Source organism: Mesoplodon mirus (genome assembly GCF_964341445.2).
Source record: "Mesoplodon mirus genome assembly, chromosome: 18".
NCBI classification, from domain to species: Eukaryota; Metazoa; Chordata; class Mammalia; order Artiodactyla; family Ziphiidae; genus Mesoplodon; species Mesoplodon mirus.
This window is the reverse complement of record NC_138994.1, coordinates 62029812-62044944: the sequence shown is the minus strand read 5'-3', so window position 1 is coordinate 62044944 and position 15133 is coordinate 62029812. Positions and strand designations below refer to the sequence as shown.

The window sequence follows — 15133 nt, the reverse complement described above, 5'->3', positions numbered from 1 at the left end:
TTTCTTTCATCAGTGTCTTATAGTTTTCTGCATACACGTCTTTTGTCTCCCTAGGTAGGTTTATTCCTAGGTATTTTATTCTTTGTGTTGCAGTGGTAAATGGGAGTGTTTCCTTAATTTCTCTTTCAGATTTTTCATCATTAGTGTATAAGAATGCAAGAGATTTCTGTGCATTAATTTTATATCCTGCAACTTTAGCAAATTCATTGATTAGCTCTAGTAGTTTTCTGGTGGCATTCTTAGGATTCTCTATGTATAGTATCATGTCATCTGCAAACAGTGACAGTTTCACTTCTTCTTTTCCAATTTGTATTCCTTTTATTCCTTTTCCTCCTCTGATTGCCGTGGCTAGGACTTCCCAAACTATGTTGAATAATAGTGGTGAGAGTGGACATCCTTGTCTCGTTCCTGATCTTAGAGGAAATGCTTTCAGTTTTTCACCATTGAGAATGATGTTTGCTGTGGGTTTGTCGTATATGGCCTTTATTATGTTGAGGTAGGTTCCCTCTATGCCCACTTTCTGGAGAGGTTTTATCATAAATCGATGTTGAATTTTGTCAAAAGCTCTTTCTGCATCTATTGAGATGATTATATGGTTTTTATTCTTCAATTTGTTAATATGGTGTATCACATTGATTGATTTGTGTATATTGAAGAATCCTTTCATCCCTGGGATAAATTCCACTTGATCATGGTGTATGATCCTTTTAATGTGTTGTTGGATTCTGTTTGCTATATTTTGTTGAGGATTTTTGCATCTATATTCATCAGTGATACTGGTCTGTAATTTTCTTTTTTGGTAGTATCTTTGTCTGGTTTTGGTATCGGGGTGATGGTGGCCTCATAGAATGAGTTTGGGAGTGTTCCTTCCTCTGCAATTTTTTTGGAAGAGTTTGAGAAGGATAGGTGTTAGCTCTTCTCTAAATGTTTGATAGAATTCACCTGTGAAGCCATCTGGTCCTGGACTTTTGTTTGTTGGAAGATTTTTAATCACAGCTTCAATTTCATTACTTGTGATTGGTCTCTTCATATTTTCTGTTTCTTCCTGGTTCAGTCTTGGAAGGTTATACCTTTCTAAGAATTTGTCCATTTCTTCCAGGTTGTCCATTTTATTGGCATAGAGTTGCTTGTAGTAGTCTCTTAGGATGCTTTGTATTTCTGCAGTGTCTGTTGTAACTTCTCCTTTTTCATTTCTAATTTTATTGATTTGAGTCCTCTCCCTCTTTTTCTTGATGAGTCTGGCTAATGGTTTATCAATTTTGTTTATCTTCTCAAAGAACCAGCTTTTAGTTTTATTGATCTTTGCTATTGATTTCTTTGTTTGTATTTCATTTATTAATGCTCTGATCTTTATGATTTCTTTCCTTCTGCTAACTTTGGGTTTTGTTCGTTCTTCTTTCTCTGGTTCCTTTAGGTGTAAGTTTAGATTGTTTATTTGAGATTTTTCTTGTTTCTTGAAGTAGGCTTGTATAGCTATAAACTTCCCTCTTAGTACTGTTTTTACTGCATCCCACAGGTTTTGGATCGTCGTGTTTTCATTGTCATTTGTCTCTAGGTATTTTTTGATTTCCTCTTTGATTTCTTCAGTTACCTCTTAGTTATTTAGGAAAGTATTGTTTAGCCTCTATGTGTTTGTGTTTTTTACGTTTTTTTCCCTGTAATGGATTTCTAATCTCATAGCATTGTGGTCAGAAAAGATGCTTGATGTGATTTCAGTTTTCTTAAATTTACTGAGGCTTGATTTGTGACCCAAGATGTGATCTTTTCTGGAGAATGTTCCATGCGCACTTGAGAAGAAAGTGTAATCTGCTGTTTTTGGATGGAATGTCCTATAAATATCAATTAAATCTATCTGGTCTATTGTGTCATTTAAAGCTTGTGTTTCCTTAGTAATTTTCATTTTGGATGATCTGTCCATTGGTGTAAGTGAGGTGTTAAAGTCCCCCACTATTATTGTGTTACTGTCAATTTCCTCTTTTATGGCTGTTAGCAGTTGTCTTATGTATTGAGGTGCTCCTGTGTTGGGTGCATATATATTTATAATTGTTATATCTTCTTGGATTGATCCCTTGATCACTATGTAGTGTCCTTCCTTGTCTCTTGTAACATTCTTTATTTTAAAGTCTATTTTATCTGATAGGAGTATAGCTACTCCAGCTTTCTTTTGATTTCCATTTGCATGGAATATTTTTTTCCATCTCCTCACTTTCAGTCTGTATGTGTCCCTAGGTCTGAAGTGGGTCTCTTGTAGACAGCATATATATGGGTCTTGTTTTTGTATCCATTCAGCCAGTCTGTGTCTTTAGTTTGGAGCATTTAATCCATTCACGTTTAAGGTAATTATCAATATGTATATTCCTATGACCATTTTCTTAATTGTTTTGGGTTTGTTTTTGTAGGTTCTTTTCTTCTCTTGTGTTTCCCACTTAGAGATGTTCCTTTAGCATTTGTTGTAGAGCTGGTTTGGTGGTGCTGAATTCTCTTAGCTTTCCCTTGTCTGTAAAGCTTTTGATTTCTCCATGGAATCTGAATGAGATCCTTGCTGGGTAGAGTAATCTTGGTTGTAGGTTCTTCCCTTTCATCACTTTAAGTATATCATGCCACTCCCTTCTGCTTGTAGAGTTTCTGCTGAAAAATCAGCTGTTAACCTTATGGGAGTTCCATTGTATGTTATTTTTCATTTTTCCCTTGCTGCTTTCAATAATTTTTCTTTGTCTTTAATTTTTGCCAATTTGATTACTATGTGTCTCAGCGTGTTTCTCCTTGGGTTTATCCTGTATGGGACTCACCGTGCTTCCTGGACTTGGGTGGCTATTTCCTTTCCCATGTTAGGGAAGTTTTTGACTATAATCTCTTCAAATATTTTCTTGGGTCCTTTCTCTCTCTCTTCTCCTTCTAGGACCCCTATAATGTGAATGTTGTTGTGTTTAATGTTGTCCCAGAGGTCTCTTAGGCTGTCTTCATTTCTTTTCATTCTTGTTTCTTTATTCTGTTCCATGGTGAATTCCACCATTCCGTCTTCCAGGTCACTTATCTGTTCTTCTGCCTCAGTTATTCTGCTATTGATTCCTTCTAGTGCAGTTTTCATTTCGGTTATTGTATTGTTCATCTCTGTTTGTTTGTTCTTTAATTCTTCTAGATCTTTGTTAAACATTTGTTTCATCTTCTCTATCTTTGCCTCCATTCTTTTTCTGAGGTCCTGGATCATCTTCACTATCATTATTCTGAATTCTTTTTCTGGAAGGTTGCCTATCTCCACTTCATTTAGTTGTTTTTCTGGGGTTTTATCTTGTTCCTTCATCTGGTACATCGCCCTCTGCCTTTTCATCTTGTCTGTCTTTCTGTGAATGTGGTTTTTGTTCCACAGGCTGCAGGATTGTAGTTCTTCTTGCTTCTACTGTATGCCGTCTGGTGGATGAGGCTATCTAAGAGGCTTATGGAAGTTCCCTGGTGGGAGGGACTGGTGGTGGGTAGAGCTGACTGTTGCTCTGGTGGGCAGAGCTCAGTAAAACTTTAATCCGCTTGATTGTTGATGGGTGGGGCTGGGTTCCCTCCCTAATGGTTGTTTGGCCTGAGGCAACCCAACACTGGAGCATACCTGGGCTCTTTGGTGGGGCTAATGACAGACTCTGGGAGGGCTCTTGCCAAGGAGTACTTCCCAGAACTTCTGCTGCCAGTGTCCTTGTCCCCACAGTGAGCCACAGCCACCCCCCGCCTCTTCAGGAGACCCTCCAACACTAGCAGGTAGGTCTGGTTCAGTCTCCCCTGGGGTCACTGCTCCTTCCCCTGGGTCCCGATGCGCACACTACTTTGTGTGTGCCCTCCAAGAGTGGAGTCTCTGTTTCCCCCAGTTCTGTCGAAGTCCTGCAATCAATTCCCAGTAGGCTTCAAAGTCTGATTCTCTAGGAATTCCTCCTCCCATTGCCGGACCCCCAGGTTGGGAAGCCTGACGTGGGGCTCAGAACCTTCACTCCAGTGGGTGGACTTCTGTGGTATAGTGTTCTCCAGTCTGTGAGTCACCCACCCAGCAGTTATGGGATTTGATTTTACTGTGATTGTGCCATTGTGGCTTCTCCTTTGTCTTTGGATGTGGGGTATCTTTTTTGGTGAGTTCCAGTGTCTTCCTGTCAATGATTGTCCAGCAGCTAGTTGTGATTCCGGTGTTCTCGCAAGAGGGAGTGAGAGCACGTCCTTCTACTCCGCCATCTTGGTTCCTCCTCTATTTTATTTTATTTTTATTTTTGGCTGTGTTGGGTCTTGGTTGCTGCGTGCAGGCTTTCTCTAGTTGCAGTGAGCGGGGGCTACTCTTTGTTGCGGTGCTTGGGCTTCTCATTGTGGTGGCTTCTCTTGTTGCAGAGCACAGGCTCTAGGCACACGGGCTTCAGTAGTTGTGGCACATGGTCTCAGTAGTTGTGGTGCATGGGCTTAGTTGCTTCACGGCATGTGGGATCTTCCCTGACCAGGGATCGAACCGATGTCCCCTGCATTGGCAGGCAGATTCTTAACCATTGCAGGGAAGCCCCCCAAAATTGTTTTTTAAACTGTGAATTTATTTTGTTTTTAAAGAAGTAGATGGATTAAAAGAAAATAACTTAGCCTCCTATGCTATTTCTTTTTTTTTTTTTTTTTTTTTATGCTATTTCTTACAAAACAAAATTCCAGACTATTTTTTTTTCTAGAGAATTTTTTGAGTAGGAGATGTCTGTAGACTGTTTTCTTTTTTAGCATATTGTGTAAGAACACATTATTTGCTCAAATAAAAATTCCTGTTGAAATGTCTTTAAAAACATCTTTGCATAATACCATTGTTATTAAGTAAGAACTTAAATGGACCCAAGTTGTTTTGGATAAAACTCTTTCTGTCAGGGCTTCCCTGGTGGCGCAGTGGTTGAGAGTCCGCCTGCCGATGCAGGGGACACGGGTTCATGCCCCAGTCCCGGAGGATGCCACATGCCGCGGAGCGGCTGGGCCCGTGAGCCATGGCCGCTGAGCCTGCACGTCCGGAGCCTGTGCTCCGCAACGGGAGAGGCCACAGCAGTGAGCGGCCCATGTACCACAAAAAAAACCCCCCAAAAAAACCTCTTTCTGTCTCTTAAAGATGATACTATGGGAAGGAGTATAACTGGGGAAATGAGCTCAATTATCAGTGTTTTGCAGGGGAAAGGTTTTAGAGTGTTTTCTTCATAACACATAAGCTCTTTTGTGCCTTCTTATATCTTTTCATCACAAATTAATTAAATGTTATTTTTTGTGATGTAGGTGAAGGGCTATTCATCTGTAAAATGAATTGCCTATAGAATTTGGCTGAATATGAGTTCACACAGTTTTAAGTATTTACAGAAGTTAAGTATGGCTTCAAGTTGAATGATTGGAAGATGGAAAATCTTTAATTCCTTTATTATATGGTCCATTTTAAATATATTCAATTAATTTTATTAATAAAACCAGAAAGCATGATTTGTGGAATAGATATACATTTTGCGAACTTATTGTGATGCTTTGATCTTATAGATTTTCACAATTTATCTTCATCTTTCTTTTTTTGTAATTGCTTGTCTTTTGAAAACATCTTCACAGAACTCTGACTTAAATTTGCAGAATCAAATTTCATCTTCTAGTACTACTCTGAATGTATTGACTTCTGAGCTCTCATACTTTTTCCTGTACTTTCTTTCTCCTTATCATCATTATAAACCAGTATATATTGAGTTCTTATAAAAGGTGGGAAAATATACTAGTATTTTATGTACATTACGTTATTTAATCCTCAGAGTAACCCTTTGTGTGTCGTGTTATCTCTGTTTTACAAATTAAAGAAACTGATATTTAGAGAGATTTAGAAACTTGCCAAAGCTCAAAATAGATAATTGTGAAGTTTGAGTTTGAATCCAGTTCTGTTAGATTCTAAAACCTGTTTTCTTCCCACTAAGTTATTTGCTGTATATCTGTTTCATTGTTTTATGTTATAATTGAAGTCTTGTGCTCATCTGGCTTCCCTACCAGATTATGACCTGCTGGAGGAGAAGGATCTTGTCTTACTCACATTTATATCTTCAGTGCCCATTACTGACCCCAGAACTTTTATAATGAGTGTTGAATGAAAGGCACTGCCATCACTGATATGGTAGCAGTGAGGCATGTGCTATGAAGTAGTTTCTCTAGTATAGACAGTTTCTAGGTTTACTGCGTCAAATACCTCCTACCCTTTCCATGTATTGCCATTTATAGTTATACACACCCTTGCATGCCCAGACACACACTCTTTCATCCTCATTAATCCTGTGAAAGTGAGAATTTTTGTCCTCCTTTTGTAGATCCAGAGAATCAAGATCTAGAAAAAATGAGACTTGCTTAAGGTCACACAACTAGTTAGTGGCAAATCTGGTATGCAAATCCAGATTTTAGACTTATAATCACCTGCTCCAGGCTACCCAGCTGTGCTAATGGAAACCTATACTTTATTTCCTAATATGTTTATTTGTTTATTGAGAAATGAAGGCAACAAAACAGAGGTGTCCACAAATGGATTGTGTCTAAAAGAAGAAACCTTCTGTTGGAGTGATGAATGTATGCTCTTTGTTCTGTCTTTATAGCCTTTCACTTATTTTCCTTTATGAGGCCTAAATTATGGTTAGAATTTTAGTCAAGGGATAAAATAGCTCCAGCTAACAAACCATAGGAAGATTGAACCCATGACCATGTCATATTCTAATCAGCTGAGTATAAGAGTAGCAGGACTCATGGCACATGCAGAGGACTCAGCATTGAGACTTTGAAGTGACACGCTTTTTGAGTAGAAAGATTTGCTTTACCAGCACCTGAAAGAATGATACCTGCACAGGTAATCTGGTGTTTTTGTGTAGAATAATTATGTCAGCACAACTTATATGTTGTAATACAGGGATTTAAAGTAAAAATGTATATCATACCTATAACTGTAGTATGAATCATGCTATAAAAAGTACATTTAACTTATCTTAAACTTTAAAAATTTTCACCTTCTGTGCCCATATCATTTTTTTTTCAGTAGAATTGTTTCCTAAATAAAATTGATCTTGGATCTGTGTGTCAGCATTTTTGACATGTTTGATAATATAATCATTTTTTAAAGTAATGCTAAAAGGACTGAAAGATTGGTAAAATTTGTGTAGATAGTATGTATAATATTCAGTTTTGAATTAGAAAGACTTTAGACCTTATAGGTTATCAGTACTTGAAGGTGCTAGTATTTTATATCCTTCTGTGGACAAATTGCCTCCAAATTTTAATCTGGAAAATCACTGGGATAACTGTTTGGAAAAGGATTACAGCAACATGGCTTTTATATTTTTAATACTTCTACTACAGTTTCTATACAAATTATTAAATCATGATTATAAAAGAGAAAATTAAGGTGTAAACACATTATTGAGATAGCATGTGGGGATTACTCCCATGTTGTTTCTGTATTCAGTTTCATTCAGCCACAGATGCAAAGCAGAAGTATGTAACATATCACTGGATTTTATTTTGTTTTATTAGCTCCTCAAGAGTTATTGATCTATGAAATGGCAGAGAATGGAAAAAATTGTGACCAGAGACGTGTAGCAATGAACAAGGAACAATATAATGGAAACTTCACAGGTGAAGTATGGTGGTTTGGAGGGAGAAGATCTGTGGGTTTAAATGATAACTTTTTCATTGGAATAAATTAGAAATATATTATATCTAATATTTATTATCTTTTGTTAATAAAATAATATCTTATATAATAATATAGGATACATAAAATTCTTATAAATCTTGTAAAAGTTTGATTATCTTTTGTTTCATCTTCATAGTAAATTAAATTATGGGTATATAAGGGCCTATGAGGTGATTTTTCACAGTGATAGCAGAAGCAGCCTGGCCATAGTCACATCAGCAGTGTTCTAGGTACAAGATTATTATTTTTTAATCTTGTGGTGTGGTAAATATTTATTTGGCTTTGTTTGGCACTTAGTTTTATCATGCTATTTTGTAACTTTAGAAGTAGATTATAAATTTACTTATTATGCTAATCCTAATTTTATAATTATCCAAAAAGTCAGAATGTGATTATTTTGGATTTATTTTTAAATTTTAGTTTGAAACAAATAAATTTATATTTTAACCAAACTAGGAATTTGTGGTAAATTTCAGTATATTTGACTCTTATTCACATATTTACCCTGAAAATTACAGCTATTACTTATATAGATGATTTAAGTAGGAACTTTCCTTTTCGTGTTTAAAAGAAAATGAAAGGTTTTCCTTTTCTGTTCATTGTAATGGTTTTCTTTTTAACTTCTAAATCATTTGGCATCTCAAACACATTGCAAATAATACTTCAGCATGGTAATATTTTACCATAGAAATTTTCTTCTATTGGAAGAATTGCAAGCTATCTGAAGTAGCAGTTTCCATTTGTTTGTTTTGATCACTGCATTGCCTTGCAGAACATATTTTGCAGCACTTACTGACTTTTGGGTTACTTTGATTGTCAGTAAGTTTTGCATCGTTTCACCAGGAGTTTCAGGATTCGGAAATAGACATTGCATGTATCATAGTCTCATCCCATTAGGAGCTTTTGCATGTTATTTTTTCTTTCCTTTCTTTCAACAAGCACATACATTTATGTATTCTTCCACTACTGCCCACCCCTTTGGAATTTAAACTTAATGTTAGAATGACACACTTTCTATTCTATACCATGGTGTGTGTTGTTTGGGGTTTCTTACTTAATATTTCCTAGAGATTGAACGTGAAGAACGTATTCTTTGTTACGGCTGCTTCGTATTCCACTGTTCAAGTCTGTCATATTTTAATGGCTCCTCTGTTCTCTGTTGGTTACATTTGTTTATAACCTTTTGCTAGAACCAGTAACACTGTATTGAGTAAACTTGTACAAAAGTCATTTCTCCTTACAGCTAATCATTCTTAGAAATGGAATTATTAGGTGACAGGGTATATGCATGTATAATTTCGAGAGATGATGCTGAGAGAGTTACTATTATTACCAATAATAACTAACCTTAATTGCACATATACATACATGTATTAACTCATTTAATCTTTACGAGACACTAAAAAATAAGTACTACTTTAATCTTCATTTTAGAGAAGAGAAAACTGAGGCATAGAAAGGTTAATTAACTTGCCCAAGATCACATGACTAGTAGACGGCAGTGCCAGGATTTGGAACCAAGTAGTTTGCCTTCACGTTTTGAGCTCTAAACCGCTTTGTCCTATGATATGGTGCTAAATTGCCCTTCATAGAAAGTGGGCTAATTTAGCATTCCAGTAACGTATAAGAAAAGAAACTTGTGTCCTGACAATAAAATAATTCCAAAAATAATGGTAAGAGGAGAACAGCAGGACATAGCCTAGACTTGTCACAAGGTGAACCAGATTGTTTTTTGAGGTTTATATGCAGTCCTTCAAATGTGGGATGGGAAGGTAGGTGAATTTTGAAAGTGACTGGAAAAAGTGAGCATCGTGTTTTAACTTCTACACTAATGTTTTTCAGATCCCTCTTCAGTGAATGAAAAGAAGAGGAGGGATCGGGAAGAAAGGCAGAATATTGTCCTGTGGAGACAGCCACTCGTTACCTTGCAGTATTTTTCTCTGGAAATCCTAGTAATCTTGAAGGAATGGACCTTAAGGTAAAGAGTCTTCCGTTTCCTTTTATATAAACCATATTTACTAATTTTAGAAATCTTCAACAGTCTCCCTGCCACCTGCTCTATCAAAATGGATTAATTAAATTTAGAATGTTATAGGAACATACTTATTTTCCTTTTTATGTGTAGTTTGAAGAAAAATAGATTAGGGAAACTTGTTGCTATTTGTTCACTGGATTGTTACAGTTGACCATTGTCTCATGTTGAATCTTTTATGCAGAGGAGAGCACTGAAAACAAGAAGTTTTTTCTTCTGGCTTTACCTTCAGGAGAAATCAGGCCTGTGTACATTAAATACACTGATTCTTTAGTAGGTCAAGGTTCAGGATACGTGGCACTACTGATAGTTTGAGCCAATAAAAAAGGACTCTGCCACGGAAATTGTGTTCTATCTTTAAATTTAGTGCTTGTAAGCCCTGTTTCTGATACCATAAAGAACAAGTTGAACTTTTACTTGCCTTAATCATTTTCTGGTTTACTTTTCCAAGTTATCTGTAATAATATCTTACCTTTTTATGTGCTTACAGTTTATAAAGCATTTTGTAACACTTTTTAAGTTCATTTGATCCTTATAGCAATTCCATGAGGAAGGTAAAATAAGTATACGATCATCATGATTTTAAAAACAAGAAACAGAATCAGATTGGTTGAGTGTCTTACTCAAAGTACAGTACTTAAGGGACTCTGATCCAAGTCCTCTGACTAAAGGCCAGTGCCCTTTCCATTATATCATAATGCCTGTCCCAATTAGAAGTTGGGGTGTATATAAAAGATTAGTTTTGGGGTATGGGAAAGGCTATGATGGAATTTCTTTTTATAAAGTTGTTTATGTTTGTTTGTTTGTTTGTTTGTTTGTGGCTGCATTGGGTCCTCGTTGCTGCGCAGGCTTTCTTTAGTCGCGGCAAGTGGCAGCCACTCTTCGCTGCCGTGCGCGGGCCTCTCATCATGGTGGCTTCTCTTGTTGCGGAGCACGGGCTCTAGGTGCGGGGGCTTCGGTAGTTGTGGCGCACGGGCTTAGTTGCTCCGCGGCATGTGGGATCCTTCTGAACCAGGGCTCGAACCCATGTTCCCTGCACTGGCAGGCGGATTCTTAACCACTGCGCCACCAGGGAAGCCCCTACGATGGGGTTTCTAATAAGTCAATCCAGCAAGAACAACTTCTAAAGCTGAGCTAAGTAATCTAATTGCTTCAATAAGAAATGTTTTGAGAGTGATGAATCCTGAAAATGAGACTGTGACATATTTCATTTTTTTAAAATTTGTTTTTAAGATTATGGCATCGTCAAAGCGTTGTGGTGTCTTTTTTACTGCTGCTTGCTGTGCTTATAGCTACGTATTATGTTGAAGGAGCACATCAACAGGTAAGAGGTTCAGCACCTCTGTTTCTATTCTTGTACCTTCCCTAATCCCAAACAGTTTCAAAATGGAGCTTTTGTGGATTTCATTGATTTTTTAAAAATTTATCTCATAACTGTTATCTTAATGTCTTACTTTTAAGGCCAAATATTAAAAATATTCTTGTGGTAGTTCATGGCTGCTCAGCATTTATATTGGACATATATCAATCCCTTTTACCTTTAAGGATTTAAATGTAACTTTCCTAACAGTGTTTAGTCAAAGCAGCATGAATCCTTTAATCACTACCAAAGTCTTCATATTTTTTATAACACACTCCTGTGATCCATCCAAGCTGATATCCTCATCCTAGATTGAAGATTAGGTTTTATATGTATAAAGTGGGGGGAAGTTCACTTGCCTATCATCTGTACAGCATAAATGAAGGGAAAATAGGACATTTTGTTAATAACTTTTGATAAAACTGCAAAACGTTAATGTATTCTATTAGGAAATAGTTCTAAAATGGTATCATTTCATATTTTAGAGCAGTTTACCTCTAAATGCATCAAAATGCTGATGGTGATTATCTCTGGGGGGGTGGAGATTATGGGTAATTGTTTTTTACTTTACGCTTTTATGTGTTTCTAGTTGTCTGTAATAAACATATATTGCCTGTAAAATTAGAACAACAAATGGCATTAAAAATGGGGAGGAGCAGCAGTTTACCTCTAATCAGAGAGGTTTTTATACTTATAAATGCAGTAGTTGTGGCTCACAGGCTTAGTTGCTCCGCGGCAAGTGGGATCCTCCCGGATCAGGGCTCGAACCCGTGTCCCCTGCATTGGCAGGCAGATTCTTAACCACTGCGCCACCAGGGAAGTCCCTATCATGCTTTCTTAAATTTTTTTAACTTTTAAATATCTTTTTATAACTTAAAAAGTTTTATCTTTTTATAACTTAAAATTTTTATAACTTTTAAGTATCTTTAATTTTTTTATTCTCATAGTTATCAATAACTTGCATTTATTGTATAAATGTCATTGTAATAATAGGACTTATAAAATGTAGAAATGAGCTTTATTGCCATTTTTTTTGCCATCTCTGCTACCACATATTAGAGGAACTTGGACTCTTCAAGGAGCTTTTAATCTTAATACTTTCTTCCTATTGGAAAATTAGTTGGTTTGTTTTATTTTTATTATAGTTGACAAATACCATATTTCTGCTTAAGAATTCTGATTTTGTTTTCACGTCATCCCTTTTGTTTTTCAGTATGTGCAACGTATAGAGAAACAGTTTCTTTTGTATGCCTACTGGATAGGCTTAGGAATTTTGTCTTCTGTTGGGCTTGGAACAGGGCTGCACACCTTTCTGCTTTATCTGGTAAGTAATTTTAATAAGCAAGATTGAAAGAGATTATGTTTTAGTTGGTGCTTTTACTATAGAAGTTAAAATTCTAGGATTTTTACTTAATTACCTTTGTGTTTTATATGTATTCTGATCCTCAAGGCAGTGATTTGGAATTCTGTTTTGTTTTTCCTTTTGGGTTGAGAATTTAAAAAGAGAAGGGAGGAAGAACCCTTAGGCAAATGAGATTGTTTACTTATATTAATTCAGCCAGGAAATGTTTTTTCCTTCCAGATTTTGGAATAATGGTTCTCTTGCTTATGCAATTGTCTTTGTAATAGTTGAAGTTATTTAATTGTACAAAATTCCATGTAAGACCTAGAATTAATTTGGTCAGTTATTTTCTTTGTTAATCTGCAAATGAGAAATGGTATCTTCCCTCACGTCCTCACACACCATGTACATACTGGATAGTTATTTTGGTAATCTTATTGAGTGCAGTTAAAGAAGTATTACATGCGTACAGCTAATGCTTTCTTAAACTCTTTTAAATCAAAGTATAAAATGTACCCCTCCTAAAAAATTTTTTTTTTACTTAGTTGAAATGAGAGAGATAAAAGATAGGTTTTCTTTTGGCTATTTGCAAATATACTGAAATAATGGCAGGGCTAGGACTAGGGGGTGACAAGCAAGACATCTAGGGCACAGAATTTACACTGGCACTTTTAGGGTCATGTAAATGTGGGGTTGATGAGTGAATGTCTCATTAAATTTTGTGCCCTGGATGCCTCTCTTGTTTCACTCTATTCCTGTCTCTGAATAATATATTGAAAACAATTTCATATTTGAAAACAGCTTGATCTTGATGGAGAAAACAGGTGAAAAGTTGTCACAGCAGTACTGATTCTGAATATAGTTCAACAGTGCAAACACTTCCAATCTCTGTGCTTCAGTGAATTCATTTCTGAAGCAGGTATGATAAATATTAAGAAATGATTATTCAGAAGACTGCTGAATTAATGGTCTGAAGAATAATTTAAGAATTAATCTATAATACATAACTTCTGTAAGTTTATGGGAGTTTAAAACATGGAATTTTAGAATTCCATTCATGATTGCTTGCTGATTTTATCCCAGATAGAAACATAAATCCTAGATAAGTAACCCATATCAGTGTTTCTTTAATAACCACATTCTAGGGCTTCCCTGGTGGCGCAGTGGTTGAGAGTCCGCCTGCCGATGCAGGGGACACGGGTTCGTGCCCCGGTCCGGGAAGATCCCACATGCCGCGGAGCGGCTGGGCCCGTGAGCCATGGCCACTGAGCCTGTGCGTCCGGAGCCTGTGCTCCGCAACGGGAGAGGCCACAACAGTGAGAGGCCCGCGTACCACAAAAAAAAGAAAAAAAAAAAAACTACATTCTAGAAGTATAATGCTATACTAGAGGTTGAAGCAGAGGGAAAAAAAGGAATTACAGGTTACAGGTTACCTTTCTGTTCTTTTCTAGACCTGTCCTCTTAGAATCCTTAGGAAAACCAGACTAAAGAACTCATTTGTAGCATTTGATTTATTTGGAAGTATTTGAAAAGCAACCCAGAGAGCAGATTCTGCTGAATTCTAATGAACCTTATAATTCCCATAATAAGTAAGAATAAAGAAATTTGAAACATGGAAGTTTCATGTTTCCTGTTTCTTTTTATATCCTTGAGAAACCTTTATAAAATGTGTTGATGTGAAAACATTATTTTAATTCCATTGATCCATGTATCCAGTAGAGAATTTAAAACATATAAATAAGAATTTATTACAAAATTCATTTGAGGGAAAAGTCAAGTCTTTGCTTCCATAAACTAAGTAGTTATTTCTGCCCTTGATCAGAGTGCAGGTTTAAGGGAATGTAGTTAGATTTTTCACAAGTTTAGAAGGAATTCTTCAAGAGCTATTTGAAGGAAAGTATCACTCTCTCATTATACTCAGGGCCATATGTATTATACTAGTTAAGCAAGTGTGGAGATAAAATCAAGGAACATCTGAAGCTGTGTTGCATTATACATAAAAGCCATATAAAAACATTGTGGGATTATCATTGCTAATAATAAACTGGGGTCCAGAGTGGATCAGGCCATGTTTTTCAGCATTAGGTTAATTTGATTTCTGTTTGTGAGTAGTGATTAGAATTATTTTAAATGCCCTAAAATTAAATAGAAGCAAAATAACCAGATCTGTGTTTTATGAATATATAATTCTAGCTATAGTGTGGGTGATAGATTGAAGGTGGAGGAGAAAATGGTCAGTTAATGGTAATCCTTCTGAGGACACAGGCTTCCATGGAGGTAGCAAGAAGTATGGAGAGGAAGAGGTATTTACTAAAAAAAGAATATGCAGAGAAACTAAGCAGAATGAAGGCAAAAGGTGACATAAACCTTTAATATTTCAAGAGAGTGGTTGGAGTGGCAGTGGCACTGGATGAAACAGGGCAAATCTTAGGGAAATTTTATTTGTTTAGTGTGGAGGAAGAAGGAGCCAAAGATTACTGTTGGTTTTTGACTTAAATGAGAAGATGTTGATACCATTAACTGAATAGAAACCTGTCATGTGGTCACTTGTTCATTCAGTACATAGTGTAAGTTCTGAAAAGAGAAATTTAAAGGGATTTGTAATTATGTTGCAAGGTAGATGAGATCTTCACCTGATCCCAGTGGGTTGCTGGTGCCAGTGGTTGGATGGAAAGGAAAGGGAAATTTGTAAAGGACTAAGAACACTTTCTTTTC

At 36.4% G+C, this 15133-nt stretch overlaps 1 protein-coding gene across 9 annotated transcripts in view; it reads left to right on the top strand.

Moving 5' to 3' along the window:
• Positions 1-15133, top strand: part of VMP1 (vacuole membrane protein 1) — a 129289-nt gene that overhangs the window by 18125 nt on the left and 96031 nt on the right. For all 9 annotated transcript variants that reach the window (XR_014291858.1, XR_014291859.1, XR_014291860.1 and 6 more), the window contains exons 2-5: positions 7522-7623; positions 9527-9662; positions 10950-11040; positions 12290-12400. Coding sequence is in view for 5 of the 9 variants with exons in the window: in XM_082603217.1 (XP_082459343.1) it covers positions 7548-7623; positions 9527-9662; positions 10950-11040; positions 12290-12400 (414 nt within the window). In the remaining 4 variants the exon portion in view is untranslated. The remainder of the gene's footprint in view (positions 1-7521; positions 7624-9526; positions 9663-10949; positions 11041-12289; positions 12401-15133) is intronic.